The sequence below is a fragment of the Anoplopoma fimbria genome, chromosome 7, assembly GCF_027596085.1.
Source record: "Anoplopoma fimbria isolate UVic2021 breed Golden Eagle Sablefish chromosome 7, Afim_UVic_2022, whole genome shotgun sequence".
In the NCBI taxonomy this organism is placed as follows: Eukaryota; Metazoa; Chordata; class Actinopteri; order Perciformes; family Anoplopomatidae; genus Anoplopoma; species Anoplopoma fimbria.
The window spans coordinates 4,562,998-4,577,312 of NC_072455.1; the positions used below are offsets into that span (position 1 = coordinate 4,562,998).

At 37.9% G+C, this 14,315-nt stretch overlaps 1 protein-coding gene across 1 annotated transcript; it reads right to left on the reverse strand.

Annotated features, from left to right (window-relative positions):
* Positions 1-8,375: 8,375 nt before the first annotated feature.
* LOC129093846 (E3 ubiquitin-protein ligase TRIM39-like) lies at positions 8,376-12,912 on the reverse strand. Its single transcript, XM_054601969.1, has 7 exons — positions 12,325-12,912; positions 12,087-12,182; positions 11,592-11,825; positions 10,358-10,505; positions 10,163-10,189; positions 8,876-9,051; positions 8,376-8,744 (listed from the first exon to the last, which is right to left on the reverse strand). Exons 1-7 carry the CDS (start codon positions 12,910-12,912, stop codon positions 8,376-8,378), a joined length of 1,638 nt encoding a protein of 545 aa, XP_054457944.1.
* Positions 12,913-14,315: the final 1,403 nt, after the last annotated feature.

Consider the following 14,315-nt stretch of genomic DNA (forward strand, 5'->3'; position numbering starts at 1 on the left):
ACAATATATACTATATAATATATATATATATATATATATATATATATATATATATATATATATATATATATATATATATATTATAGATTTCAGTCAGTTCGGGCGTGTTGACGTCCACGTGACACGGCGAGAACACTGAGTGCGGAAGCGAAATAACAAAAACATCGGTCACATGACTGGGGGACCTGGGGCGTCACGGCTGGGGTCGACCAATGAGCGAGCTCGGTTGGGTTCTAGGGGGCGGGGCTCACTGGAAAACGTTGGTGCCGTTTGACAGCCAGGGCCGCGTTCCAATACTAATAATACTGTACATTGCCCTCTGCTGGGTGTTTAGTACCTTTTTATTTTTATTTTATTTTATTTTATAGCAGTAAAATTAAAGAGCTGTATTGAACATTCTGGATATAAATATAGCAGCAAACAATTTTCCGCTATATATATAATGAAGGACTTATATATATATATAAGTCCTTCATTCATGCTGCTGTCTGTCTGCACAACCCAGTATATATATATATATATATATATATATATATATATATATATATATATATATATATATATATATATATATATATGTCAGGCTAGCAGGAATATATATATATATATATATATATATATATATATAAGTCCTTCATTCCTGCTGCTGTCAGGCTGCACAACCAGCTCTGTCTGCACAACCCAGTAGACCACAAAACAAAACACTAAAACATCTGTGCAATACAAATACATGTGCAATACTATTTTTTTTAGTTATTGTGGATTTTTTATTTTTCTTACTTGCTTATTTATATACTTGTTTTTTATTTCATTTCATTTTTATCTTGTCTTTCTTTTACTATGTCTCTTATGTGCACTTTACTCTATGCTGCTGTAATCCTGCAAATTTCCCTGCTGCGGGACTAATAAAGGATTATCTTATTTTATCTTATCTTATCTTATCTTCTTCACTTGCGTATAAATATATTTTAGTAACAACGTTTCGGTACGTAGACCTTCATCAGGTTATTTTACAAGGAAATGTGGATGCATGCATAAAATAGAACTTGGGGTTCGTAAATAGGTTGGTTGACCAATCAGATTGCCCCAATCACATGACATCAATCAGTCATGCACGAATCGGAACCATCAACAAATAAAGAATCAGTTTACATTATATCGTGGCACTTAAAGCCTACAAACAACATGGAAACATACACATAATACATAATATAATATAGGAGGAATGTTTTCAATCAAAAAACACATAAAGAAGATAATTATAGAAATTATGGAAAGGCAGTAATGCAAAGATCAATACTTTTCTTTTATAGGACAGGATTTTTAGGAGTTTGTAAAGGTTTTCTTTTACAGTCTGTCCCTAGAAAAAAAAGAAAAGAAAGGAAAAAATATATCACATTATAAAGAACGAGTATTATATGTTTGAAATAAGTACAAATAAAATGAAATCGAATAGTGCATCGGAAAAATCTGAAAAATATTTCATAACATTACGTTTGATAATAATTCATCATTCAAACCCTTTGGTAAAATATATTTATACGCAACTGAAGAAGACAGTGTGCGGGAGTTTTTTGTTCTATATTGTCTACCTAAGGTATAATTCTACGCACCTGTCATCCAAAAGTTTTGCTCTTTTTACTTACTTATTTAAAATACTTGTTTGTTTTTTCTACTATGTACCTTGTTTGCACTATATCTGTGCTGCTGTAATCCTGTAAATTTCCCCGCTGCGGGACTTATAAAGGATTATCTTATTTTATCTTATCTTATCTTAATTATGATATTGTAGCTGCATGGATCACTCATTGGACAGAATACTTAAGTTCCCTAACTGTTTAATGTCAATGTCAATCAAAGGCACATTACATGGCAAAAACAGAAAAGTAATGATAATAAAAACAAAGCAAATTAGTGACAATAACACAATTACATTGCAAAAGTATGCATCACAGGTTAAAAGCAGATCTAAATATGCAGTTTTCAAAGAGGGGAGTGAGTTTTTTTGGATGTACAAGGTAACAAGGTTATGTAATTGTCATTTTACAACAGGGCTGTGCAGATAGCAGTACAATTTTGCTACACAACAAAACACAAAAACACACAAAAGGAAAAATAACTGTAGAGCTGGGTGGGGTCAGAGTAACAGTGGAAGTGGAGGCCTTGGTGGCATCATGATGTTAAAGAGGGGGAGTATGTAGAGTATGAAGAGGAGGGGACCCAGCACTAAACCTTGGGGAACACCTTGAGAAACAGGAGCTGTGTAAGAGATGAATTTATTGATACTAATGAACTGGTGGAAATGGATGCAAATACAGCCGAAAGTACCGTACTGCCTCAACCACGGCTAGATGAACACCCTCAGGAGCCATGAAGGAAACTGACACACAGTCCTACCATGTCTTTAATTTGATGTGGATCACGTGTGTCGTTTAACACCTTGTGTAGAAGCATATAGACACAATGTATACATTACCCATATAGAGTAGACTGTATCTCTCCATGGTGCTGAACTAAGTCCATAAAATCGGACTACCACTGACCGTCTGAATGTTAATGTGTGTAGATGTGTAAGGTTGTGCTAATAAAAACGTAAATCTCAAAAACAAACGTTACAAAATAAAAGCATGTTTCTGGCACAGCATTGGAAGATTCATATCACTCGATATAATAATATCAAATAACTTTCTCCACATTCTTGTAGATTAGAGATCTCTATGGACAAATATTACATCAATAGTTACTGGAATCTATTCATTGTTGGATTTGGGGATTTTCGTGGGATATATTCATTTATAATATATAATAAGACTTATCCTTTGAAGAGGTAAGTGAACAAAAAAACAATAAAAACAGCCCTGTTTTCAGCTTTGGGAAGATGCTAAACTGATCCAAGAGGGATTTAATATTTATCTTAAGAAGAAGAATTTATTTAATGCATAAAATAACTCTTCACCCTTCAGTTTATCAGAAACATTCAAATGTATATAAGCAGGAATATTGCTAATAAACACAAGCAACAATACAGAAGTCCAATCAGATGGATTTTTGGTCAAATTACTACGTCTTCTCTCCGAAGAGCAGCCTGATTTAAATTATTTCACTGTCATGGGTGATTTAAAAAAAGTATCCTCTCAATATCCCGTCATGATCAGGATGCAAAGCAGATTCTAAGATTCAAATGTGATTGCAAATGTTGACACTGCTTCGGACAAATAAAATCCATCTGTCTTTGGACAAAGAGTAAATTATTTAATCACAGCAAACTGGTCTAACTCTTTCGGAGGATATATATTTGATATTGTACATCTAGTTAATACATTAAATACAACAATGAACACATTGGATATAATAAACTCTTCATATAAACTGGAATTAATTAGAATATGCACAGATTAACTGAAAGCAACAGAACATTTAAGAGACAACTGGCTCTAATAATGTTGAAATAAGAAGTACCTGTTATGCAGATGTCAAAACAAGCTAAAAGGATTGTGGGAATTACGGAGCACACACTTCTTCAATTGGTTCTGTTAGCTCTTGTTTTTGGTTTATCTCCTTCTCTGGAAGCTTCCTCCAGCTCACTTTCACATCTTTAGCTGCTCCTTTTTCGCCCAGCTTTTCTTCCATCTAGGGAACAGAAAAGAGACATAAATGGTGACATTGCATTTATTTTTTGCTTGAGTTCCATGGGCAACATTATCATGGGTTGGTGGGTGTCATCACTTCTATCTGGGACATCATGTACATTTTATGACTTCCCACAAGCTGTCAGGAAATCCCCAAAGTTAAATGTAAAAGTCACCAGTTTCAAGATTGACTCGATCACAGCCGGGTCTGTAATGTCCACAGAGGAGCCAGCGGTCAGCGTCAGTCTGAACACGAGTTTCCTCATTGGATCTGGACAGAATAAAAGAGGGAAAGATATACTTTTTAGATTCCTCATTTAAACTTAAAAGAATCCTGTTTCCAGTCTTTATGCTAAGCTAAACTAACTAGCTTCAGGCTTTTGCCTCCTCATCATCGGACAGACCAACACAGTCTCATGTTTGTGAAATAGTCTCGAAAGGCAATTTATTGGGTTTGTGTACAGGGACAGGAAGTGTTCATTGTTTTTTGTGCTCAGAAAACCTTTTTTTTTAAAAACATAAGTTCTTCGTTAGGTTAAGGAAAAACATACCTAGGTTAAGTTAGGTTTAGGTTTAGGTTTAAGAGTGATAATGCACTCTGCAGGGTCCTGATATAGAAAATAATGGAACTCCTCCACATCTAATATTCGTATATGCAAGGCACATCAGAGTTCATAATTGCTTAAAACATGTCTTGTGATGTTTAGTTCTCATAAATAGACAGATTGATTTCTACAGTCAACGTCAAAGGGTGTGATCGAAGAAAACATTTATTACCTGCGTAGCAAATAAAGGGCTGTTTTTCATCACAAACCCCGTCAATCATTCCAAGAGGGACACTGTTGACTTCAAGTAAGGCACAATCACCCAGTCCGTTTGAACCGGGGTTCTGGGGTCTCCAGGGTGTGTACGAGGATTCGCTCCCATCGGACCACGCCCAGTAGGTCCCCATCAGCCCGATCCAGACCGGGTTCTTCTTCACCATCCTCTGCAGCTCTTCGTTTTCCAGCTGGTTCCGCACTCTGGCCAGGTCTGTGTGCTTCTCCCTGCAGTAAGACTGAGCAGAAGGCCAGTCCTTTGTGCCGCTCCCCAGAATAAACCTTTCAGAGGGATCAGTTATGGATCCTGCAAATTACAAGAAAATATTCAGTTAGTCGTTGGAGCTTTTGAAACTTTAGATGATTATGATCCCATTTAGTGATGCACAATATATCTGTCAGTTTTCTTTTTTTATTGTCATATATAAAAATGTATTAGTTAAATTTGTTATCATGCTGTCAACAATAATGGTAGTATACCAAAACATGCAAAATAAATTGTTCTATGCAATCTAATGCAATAGAATAATCACCTACAACATGAGACCTGATTAACATTCTGACAATGTGACATGATACTTTTTGATGCTTTTCAAAATATATTTACAAGAAAAGCAACAACGAAGAACGCAGAAATTCAATAAATAATGTTCTATTTTTATCTATGGCATTGTCTTTCATTGTTGACCAGTTCGAGTGTTATTTAAGGAGGAATAAAAACATGAAAAACCATAAAACCCAGGAGAAGAACTGGACTTAGATGATTTTGCTTTGTTATTTATTTAAGTAAAAATTACAGATTATAGCAGCTTTCAACAACAAAATCTTAAAATTCAACATGCTGCCAATGATGTGAATTTCTTTGGCAAAATTTATTTTACATTTTTAAACAATTTATCACAAGGCTTAGACAGCAGAGCATCACCGATACAAAATTATAATCACATTCTCACCATCGTAGCAGGAGAAGTCGAAACTGTCGCTGCAGTCGTTAGCAAACCATTCTCCAGTCTCTCCAATGCTCCCACAGTAATGTGTTTCTAAGGGTTCACCACTCGTCCAATTCCAGAAGGCCTTTTCTCCCTCTTTGTAGTCGTCGTCGTCGGACAGTGACCAACCCCAACTCCTGTACAAACCTAAGAAGACATGTGAGGCCCTGGACTCAACCAGACCGTTGAAGGAGTCCAGGTCCTCCTCGTCGTTGATGGTGGCCAGATCAGTGTGCTTCTCTCTACAGTACTGCTGGGCATCAAGCCAAGTTTTGGGTTCATCGATGAAGATGTACTGACGATGATGAAGAGAGGATGTGAAGATGCACAGACCTGTTGAAAAGGGGTTTGAAGAAGCATTAAGATAATTTACGAAAAGCACCAAATATAAAAGTCCTGCATTCAAAGTCATATTTAAGTAAAATAACGGAAGAATTATTAAAACTGTACTTAAAGAATAACATATGTTGTATTGAATAAAACTTGGAACTAGTGATTGAGACCATAAACTCATGTTTACAATGTTTACTGACAAAATAAATCAAATGTGAGGTAGGTTCATTTTCCCATAGACTTCTATATAATCAGACTTATTTTTAAAACTAGAGGAGTCGCCCCCTGATGGCCATTAGAGTGAATGCAAGTTTAAGACACTTTAAGGTTGTTTCCGCCTGGTATTTTAAAGTACAAGAACCCCACATCTGTACATTGTTAGAGTAACCAATGCACCATGCAAAAGAAAAGGCTTTAGAGCTCACAGTTTATTTGCTGAGTCATCTGAAATGCACAGTTGGTAAGGATTAAGAAGAGCACATTGTGCATCACTTCCTTACCTGAGAATACCAAAATGCCAAACAATCTCATATCCATGGTCTTCAGCTTCTATAAGAAAATAAAACAATGTATGAAAAAAAAAATATATATATATATTTATATATTTATCTTCAAGACAATTTAAGGACAAACTGCATTACAAGTCACCGTGAATATAATCATATTATTGTGGTAATAATAAAACTCACCTGTGATGGAGAGAAAGCAGATGAGAACCCAACCAGTCTTCTCTTGTTCCTTCTGTCTTTAATCTGCCTTTTAAAGCAACGCACCTTGTATATTCAAAACAGGAGGCCTGCCTGTTTTTTATACCTCAAGACATTTCCCTATCTCGTCCCATCTCTGGTAATTCACATGATGATGCAAAAATCGAGAAAAAAGCTCTATATATATAAGCGACCTGCTGTTAATCAAAATGAATCAACCGACAGGTTTAATGCTGCTCGAATCAATATGAACATTTTAAGAATGGATATAAAAGATAAGACACTTAAAATATTTTCAATATATATTTTTTCCGTGAAAGTGCTGAACAGTTTCACAAGTTGTACTTTTGTGCAGAAATGTGCAAAAATACTTGCAACGGGCTGGGCAAAAGTTCACAGTATGAATTATAAAAAGAATATTGTAACTTACTTATTACTTATTGTAACAAATAGCGTCAGATGTGAAGAAGTTAATGTAACGTTTGGGAGGTTGTGGAGACCCAGAACAGAGCTAAAAAGGTGAGAGGGAGGGTTGATAGATGGGTCAGACAAGTACAGGACTATTACCTAGAAGGCCAAGTGCTTTTTGTTTGCCTAAAACTAACCACTGTTTCACATTGACCATGTGTTACAACGTAAAGGTTGATCGATTCACAAGTTGAACCATGCGCAAACCTTTTGTGTCAAAATACCATGCAAAAGGTAAAATGACCCCAGGGTCAACTGGATTCGTTCTAAACAGCTCCTGAATCTGTTAGTTTAGTGTCCAAGTATTTTTTGAAAGTGCGTGCCTGCTCCCAAACAGTTTCCAGTGACGGCTTCTCAAATGTGTGTTGTGTAACGAACCATCTGGCCGGTCAGGTTAAGGGGCTTCTGCCCAAAATATGATGAGTAGGGATGAGCTCACATTGTGCACAGACACTGATTCAGTAATAGTAGAATAGAGTAAAGTAGAGTAGAGTGGTGCACTGTTTATTAAAGTGTCTTACCGAATGCTTCCTACCTCATCCTCCCTGCATGGTTTGGCGTAGGTCCTCTAAGAATGCAAAGCACATGGAAACATGGACGCTCTGTCTGGACTGATGCAAAGGTCTTGCAAAACAGAGAAGGTTTCTGGGCCCAGAGGTAAACAAGTTTCTTTATTTCATAAACAAATCACCATAGAAACACAGATTTAAACATAGTTACACAATATTCTATTAACAATTTGGATCATTATGGTTAAAGCTGTAATCAGAAATGTGACATTGTCTATGTAATGCCAATGCAATGTAATGTTAAGTTCAGTTAAAAGCCATGCTATGCTGATATGCCATACTGTTCTTTTTTGTATTATTATTCATTGTTCAAAGGTGTCAGAGGGCCTGAGGGGATAAAAATTACATCCCAGTATGAATGTATTTTTTTTGAGGAGACAGGACTGGTTCCAAGTGAAACCAAATTACAAATGAAATCCAAACTATTTGTCCTGCTAGTGAGTAAATATGATTTTGTCATTTAAAGATACACTTGGACCCAAACCCCATCTAATGCCACAATGTACACCATAATGCCATATCCAAGCCAATATCTGTTTTTTCTTTATACGTTTGAATGCATCTTTTTGCAAGCAGTGCAAAAAATATATTTCCCTAGAAACTGGAATAGTTCTGTTAAACTTGTACGGTTCAAAAGCAACTGTAAAACCTTTTTTTTCTCAAAGGTCAAGGGTGTGATGCCTTGTATTGAGGGTGTTGGGAATTATAATCTTTGAGAAATGCTGGATTATGCACAGTAGAAACCCAGATACCAACAAGAAAAGACTTATAAATACTGAATCAGTTCTGCAAGTCAAAATCTTTCTTGCAGCTTCAGACCGCTGTCAAAGTTTCATCCTCAAGTCTACGTCTCGTGATTAGTTTAAGGATGATTAACATCTGTGATAACCAACGCCGCTGTATTTCTCCCTTCATCGAAAACACCCGGGCTGAAGAAAGGGAAGATCCTCTCCGAGAACAAGCACTCAGTGAAGGAGTAGATGTGAGACTTGGTCTCCACGTCGAAGAACGACACGGTGCCCTGGTCGTAGTCCGTAAACACTCCGACGACCTTCGGCTTGTCCTTGAGGGAAAGGAGGACCGATGGGGAGTCCAGAGCGCGGTACTCTTCACCTCCCCTCAGCCGCACCGTCCAATAGCCGTTCTCCGGATTGGAGGTGATCATCCCCTTCCTGTTGACGGACTCCTTCACCACGCCAAGGTCCCAGAAGGTCTTTGGCCCAACGGCAACCTGAACGACAATGTAGGAGAGAATGAAACTTGGAACATGGAAACTACAATATATGAAGATTTCCGAAACACTTTCAAGTTGCTTTCGAGCACAGTTCCCCTAATCAATCCATCATCAAACAAGACGCTGACCTGGAAGTAGAACCTCCCGGACAGGAAGCCCCTCTTGGCCAGAACGCAGATGACGGGGTCGAAGCGTTGGGGGTTGTCGGGGACGACGTGCAGCAGCTCGCCGCGGCCCCCCTGCTTTCCGTCAGCGGACAGGACGATGTTTGGATGAGCAGTGTCCGGGTCTAAAACCACATCAACTAGGGAGATACAATGTGGTGAAGTTAAATAAATATAAAATATCTATATATTGATATAAGAGTAGATATTGTCTTTGATTTCAGATATGATACAAGTGTTGTTTTTTTTCTGTTTTAAAGGCTGCATTACATGAAATTGATGAAAAAACTAACCAGACTGTTCTGTTCTATTAAATAAATAAAATCTCTTTCTATAAATATGTTGTACCATGAGCTCCATTAGTCAACCCTAAAATATCGTCACAATATCGATTTCAAGGTAATTGGTCAAAAATATGGTGATATTAGATTTTCTGCAAAAATACGCCTCTTCTGTGTCCACTTCAACTGCTACTGTTTCCTGATACTTCTGTCCAGTCACTCTAAAACAGTTGTATCAGCCTTCCTACAACATTAGTAGAGATTATAATAACAAAAAAAGAAACGAGGATTGGAAAAAATGCAATCTTTACTTCAAATATGCAATTCCTCTTTATTTTCACAACAGTTTTTAAAGAAATGTAACGTTTGTTGTACTGGCCAGAAAATGTTGCATATTGCAAATATACTTTGTGTCGCAATTTTATATTATTTCACTAACTAAGTTTCTGTCCTGAAATAGACACCAAGTCTGTTATTTCACATTATTCAATATTTTTTTGTTTGGGAAAAATCAACATCAGTAATATGTTCCTCTAAACTACTACAACTACTACTATGAATCATAAAGCCAGACGAATACCACTTTTATCCATGCTGGAACATGTTTGCTTCTTTCAGTTAGAAAGTGGAAGGTTAATAAGGAAGCCACTGAAGCGAGCGAATAAAATGAATTTATGACTGAATGATTAGATTCATTTCTGAAAAATAGTGAGACATATTGCTGCCATAAACAATGAAAGAAGGATCATCAAACATAACATACATGAGTTAACTTGTTCTTTGTTTGTAGAAACATTGGACAATCTTGGTGGAAATTGTCTGTGTGTTGCTTTCAGCCTAATTATCTCCTTTTTTTGTGACACAACTACAAAATAAAACTAGGAAGCAAAATCAAAATGATTAAAAAAAACGAGAAAGCAACCTAATATGCCAAAATTAAACTACATAATTATGTTGAGTGAGGTCTTACCTGCATATTTCTGCATCTTCTTCATCTCTGTCAGAAAGATAAAGTTTTGGTGGTTGCAATGAGACATTTAAAGTAAAAAAAAAACATGAATTTTAGTCATAAATTTGACTGTAATATTAGACAATTAGTTTTATTGTAGGACATGCAATTCATGCCATGCTCTACTCAATCAGGACTTTTTTCATTTCACTTTACCTTCCTTCTTCAGGCCGTCCAACTCATTCCTCAGGGTGTCGTCCAGTTTGGACAGCGCCCCCCTCACCGTCCCCACACAGAGTTCAGGGTTCACGCCGATCTCCGTCCACTCTCTGGTGGGAGGAGGTGACATAAGAGAGGGCGACTTCTGCCGGAGGGAGACACGGTGAAGAAGAAATGTCAATATTACTGTATGAATTTAAGTAGTGCATTGATTTTGAAAGAGAGCTAGTTTGACTGATGTAAGATTCTTATATATTTTTGTACTAAAAAAGCCAAACAGGATATACTTTCTGCCTCTCTATTTTTAAATCTTTATTTTTGGTGTCAGTGACAGAAATTCCATAACAGCCTTTCAGCATAATTCAAGTAGTACTTCAGGGTAGCCATTTTTTTTAAGGCAAAAAAAGGACCACAATTTAAAATCTCCCCTCTTTCCCAGCTTTCACAAGGGATGTGCACACGACTCTGCATTTGCATAACAACAAATAAGAATGATCTCACTCTGAAATAACCTGTGATTGGCCAAAGTTTCCAATAACAGACCAGCCCCAGTATCGTGAATGAATTGGTCACGAAATGCAATCTATTGGTTTTGCGTACATGGACACAAATTGTCTGATGAAGGACTTTTATCCAGAAGACCGGATTGCGACACCGCAATAAGGTTTTATGGTAGTGGTTCTGTTGGCTAAACCTATAATGTAATGTCCTCCCATTTTATATATCAGAGCATTAAAAAAAAAGACAATTTGTGTCCCCTGTACACAAAACCAATAGATTGCATTTTGTATCTATTTCACAAACTGTTGTGAGACTGTGTTTAACAGGCACGGTTTTCTAAAGCCTCAAAACAGAGGAGTCGCGTAAGTCTAGTTTTCTCTCAGACCACTTGAATTACAATATGCTGAAAGGCTTTTATTAGAGATGCGAGGGGGGAGGTCTGATTAGAGGGCGTTAACTTTCTTATTTGATGACGTAGATTAGTCCAAAATGGTGGACTGTACCACAAAATTGTTTAGCAAGAAAAGGGCTGATTTTAAACAGCACCAGGAAATGCCAATTTTTATAGATTTGGTTAGAAATGTCAATATCATCAAAGAACAGTCATATCATTTAGCTTATAGCTTAAAAACACTATTAAATGTGCAGTTAATCCTAAACCTACACCTGAACTAACAACCTTTACAAGTTCAAACCCCCGTATTCTACACAGCTTAAGATCAATTGTAACCTGTACGACGTTCAGATGGTCCTCGGTGTCTCTCAGCTCCTCCAGCTCAGAGCTTCTCCTCTGCAGTTCGGTGATTTCCTGCTGCAGCTCGTTTTGGAGCTCCTCTGCTCTCCTCTCTGCTGCTCTCTGCTTCTCCTTGATGTCGGTGTTGACTTCAGTTTGTCTCTCCTCAACTGAGCGAATCAGAGACGCGAAGAGACGGTCGCTCTCCTTCATCTCCTTCTCTGCACTCGTCTGGACGGGGATTAAAAAAATGGGAACATTGATATGCAAAATGAAGTTGAAGTCAGAAGTTTTTTTCTGTGTAATGTTAAATCATTAAAGAGTGATAGCAAAGGAAGATGCCCTTGCTCTTTTTTTCTTATTTGTTTTAAATCACTAAGACAGACAATTTGTCGATTACGTCAAGTCGCCAGCTGAATTCACACAAGACAGGTGAAAAAACAATCCTAACTCTCTGTGTCAGTGATTTAACATTTACATTGTAGGACTCACGTTGCTGAGCTTCAGACAGGTTTTGATCTCCTCCACCTTCTTCAGTCGGTCCTGGATCATCTGCTGGTAATTCGTCTCAGTCTTCTTCATTTGGACCTAAACCGGCAGAACATAAGATGAAACCTTCAGTTGGCAGATTGCAAGTTTGTTACCTACAATACCAGGAAATGAGACTATTAGACATCCTAAACCCCGTTCTAATCCCTTATAACCCAGAGTGTACTCCAGGCCTTTATACCTTCCTCTCCCCGCTCTCGTCCTCTATCGTCACAGCCTGGTGACCTTTGTGCTGCGTCTCGGTGCAGAACTGGCACACACACTTCTGCTCGTCTCTGCAGAACATCTCCAGCAGCCTCTCGTGCTTCTTGCACATCCTGTCCTGCAGGTTGTTGACCGGCTCGATCAGCTTGTGGACCCTCAAGGTGGCGACTCTCCGGTGGGGCTCCAGGTGGGCTTCACAGTACGAGGTCAGACACACCAGGCAGGACTTCTGGGCCCTCACCGGCACGGAGGTTGAGGCGCAGACGTCGCACGCCACCTCGCCGGGTTTGGCTGAACAGAGCGGTGAGGCCGTCGAACAGACTGTAATCTGCCTGAATGAGTCCGCCAGCTCTTTGAAGGCCGTGTTGATGCTTATTTCAGGCCGGGAGGTGAACGGTTTGTTACAGGTGGGGCACTGGCAGACCTCGCTGCTGTCCCACACGTTCTGGATGCAGGCCTGGCAGAAGTTGTGTCCGCAGGGAGTGGTGACCGGGTCTGTGAACACCTGATGACAGATGGTGCACTGGAACTGTTTTTCTTGCATCATGTGACCTGGGGAGGCCATTTCCTGTAAAAAAGAATATTGTAAAAGAGGAAGTTAGGTGATCAGTTGCTCAGGGAGATGTTTGATAGAGGAAGTAAGGCAACGATTTATACCTACAGAACAAACACAAAGGGGTAGAACAAGTACAGAACTTCCTGATGAAACATAAAGCATAAAAGCTCTCACAATTGTTTACCTTCTGGTGTTTATTTAACGTCTGCTAGGCTTCATTTTTAGCACACAAAGCATAATTACGCACGTCTTGAAATTCAGGACTTATACACCCTTCACTGTTTAATTTGCTTGGTGTATTAGTCATTGTTTTCACACAACAGACACACCCACCTCACTTCCTGCAGAAAATAGGCCACATAATTACACTGGTGCACCAACACCCTATTACCAATGGAAAAAACTGTAACTAATTTTTTGGCATGAAAAGAAATCAGGTTGCACGCATAAAACTTAAGAAATGTCTTAGGAAATTAGATGTAAACTTGAATGTAAATTCATATAGTAAATTGTAAATTGAAATAGCAAAACTTCTCTTTCAATAGTTCTATAAAATAAGTTTTTTAGTCCTATTTAGTTAACACTAATGAGGCAAAGTTTGCACAAATGGAGAGTTGTCGGAACTGAAAATAAAGGTCAGGTTCAGTTACAGGAAAAGCTAATAAGAAATTGACAGGGATTTACTGCTTTGCTCAAAGATAATTCAACAAACATGATTCCTGCTGACTCAGGTACTTGCTTTAAATTAGAACAGAAAGTTGATACCATTCTCAGCCGGTTAGCTTAGCACAAAGTCTGGGAGCAGTGGAGAAGAGCTCAGTCCAAAAGTAACAAAATCCTCTCTAAAACTCACTTAAAAGCATATTATATTAGTTTTTTAAAATAGTCAAGTCATTGTCATTATGAAATACAATAAGTCTCTTATGTATATACACATATAAACAGAGAGGGTAAGGCTTAAGGCTTAACATAAAGCCGATCAATCAAATCTGCAGCTCAGCTCATTATTCAATAACCAAGAAAATACAGTTTATGAAGTAAAATCAACTTAACTATTGGTTCAAAACTACTAATGCAGGTCATTTCAACATTAAGAAGGAAAACAAGACAACTTCTCCAGCACAAATTAAAGGCAACAGCATCTTTAAAAACCCTTTTAGACTACACTGAATGTTAAGTAACAACTCAAAAACAGCACACATCAGTCTATGTGAACACATATTTGAGTATTTGTCAGATACCTGACTATTTAAACTTTCATTCACCTGCTCATTCTTTCTTCAGCAACAAAGCTGATAATATTTTTAGCTCTTATCGAATATTTCTCATACTTACTTCTCTGAGGTGAAGCCGGTCAGTCACACTTCTGTCCTCGGTGACGGCAGAGCAGGTGACTCTCCTGCTGTATGAAT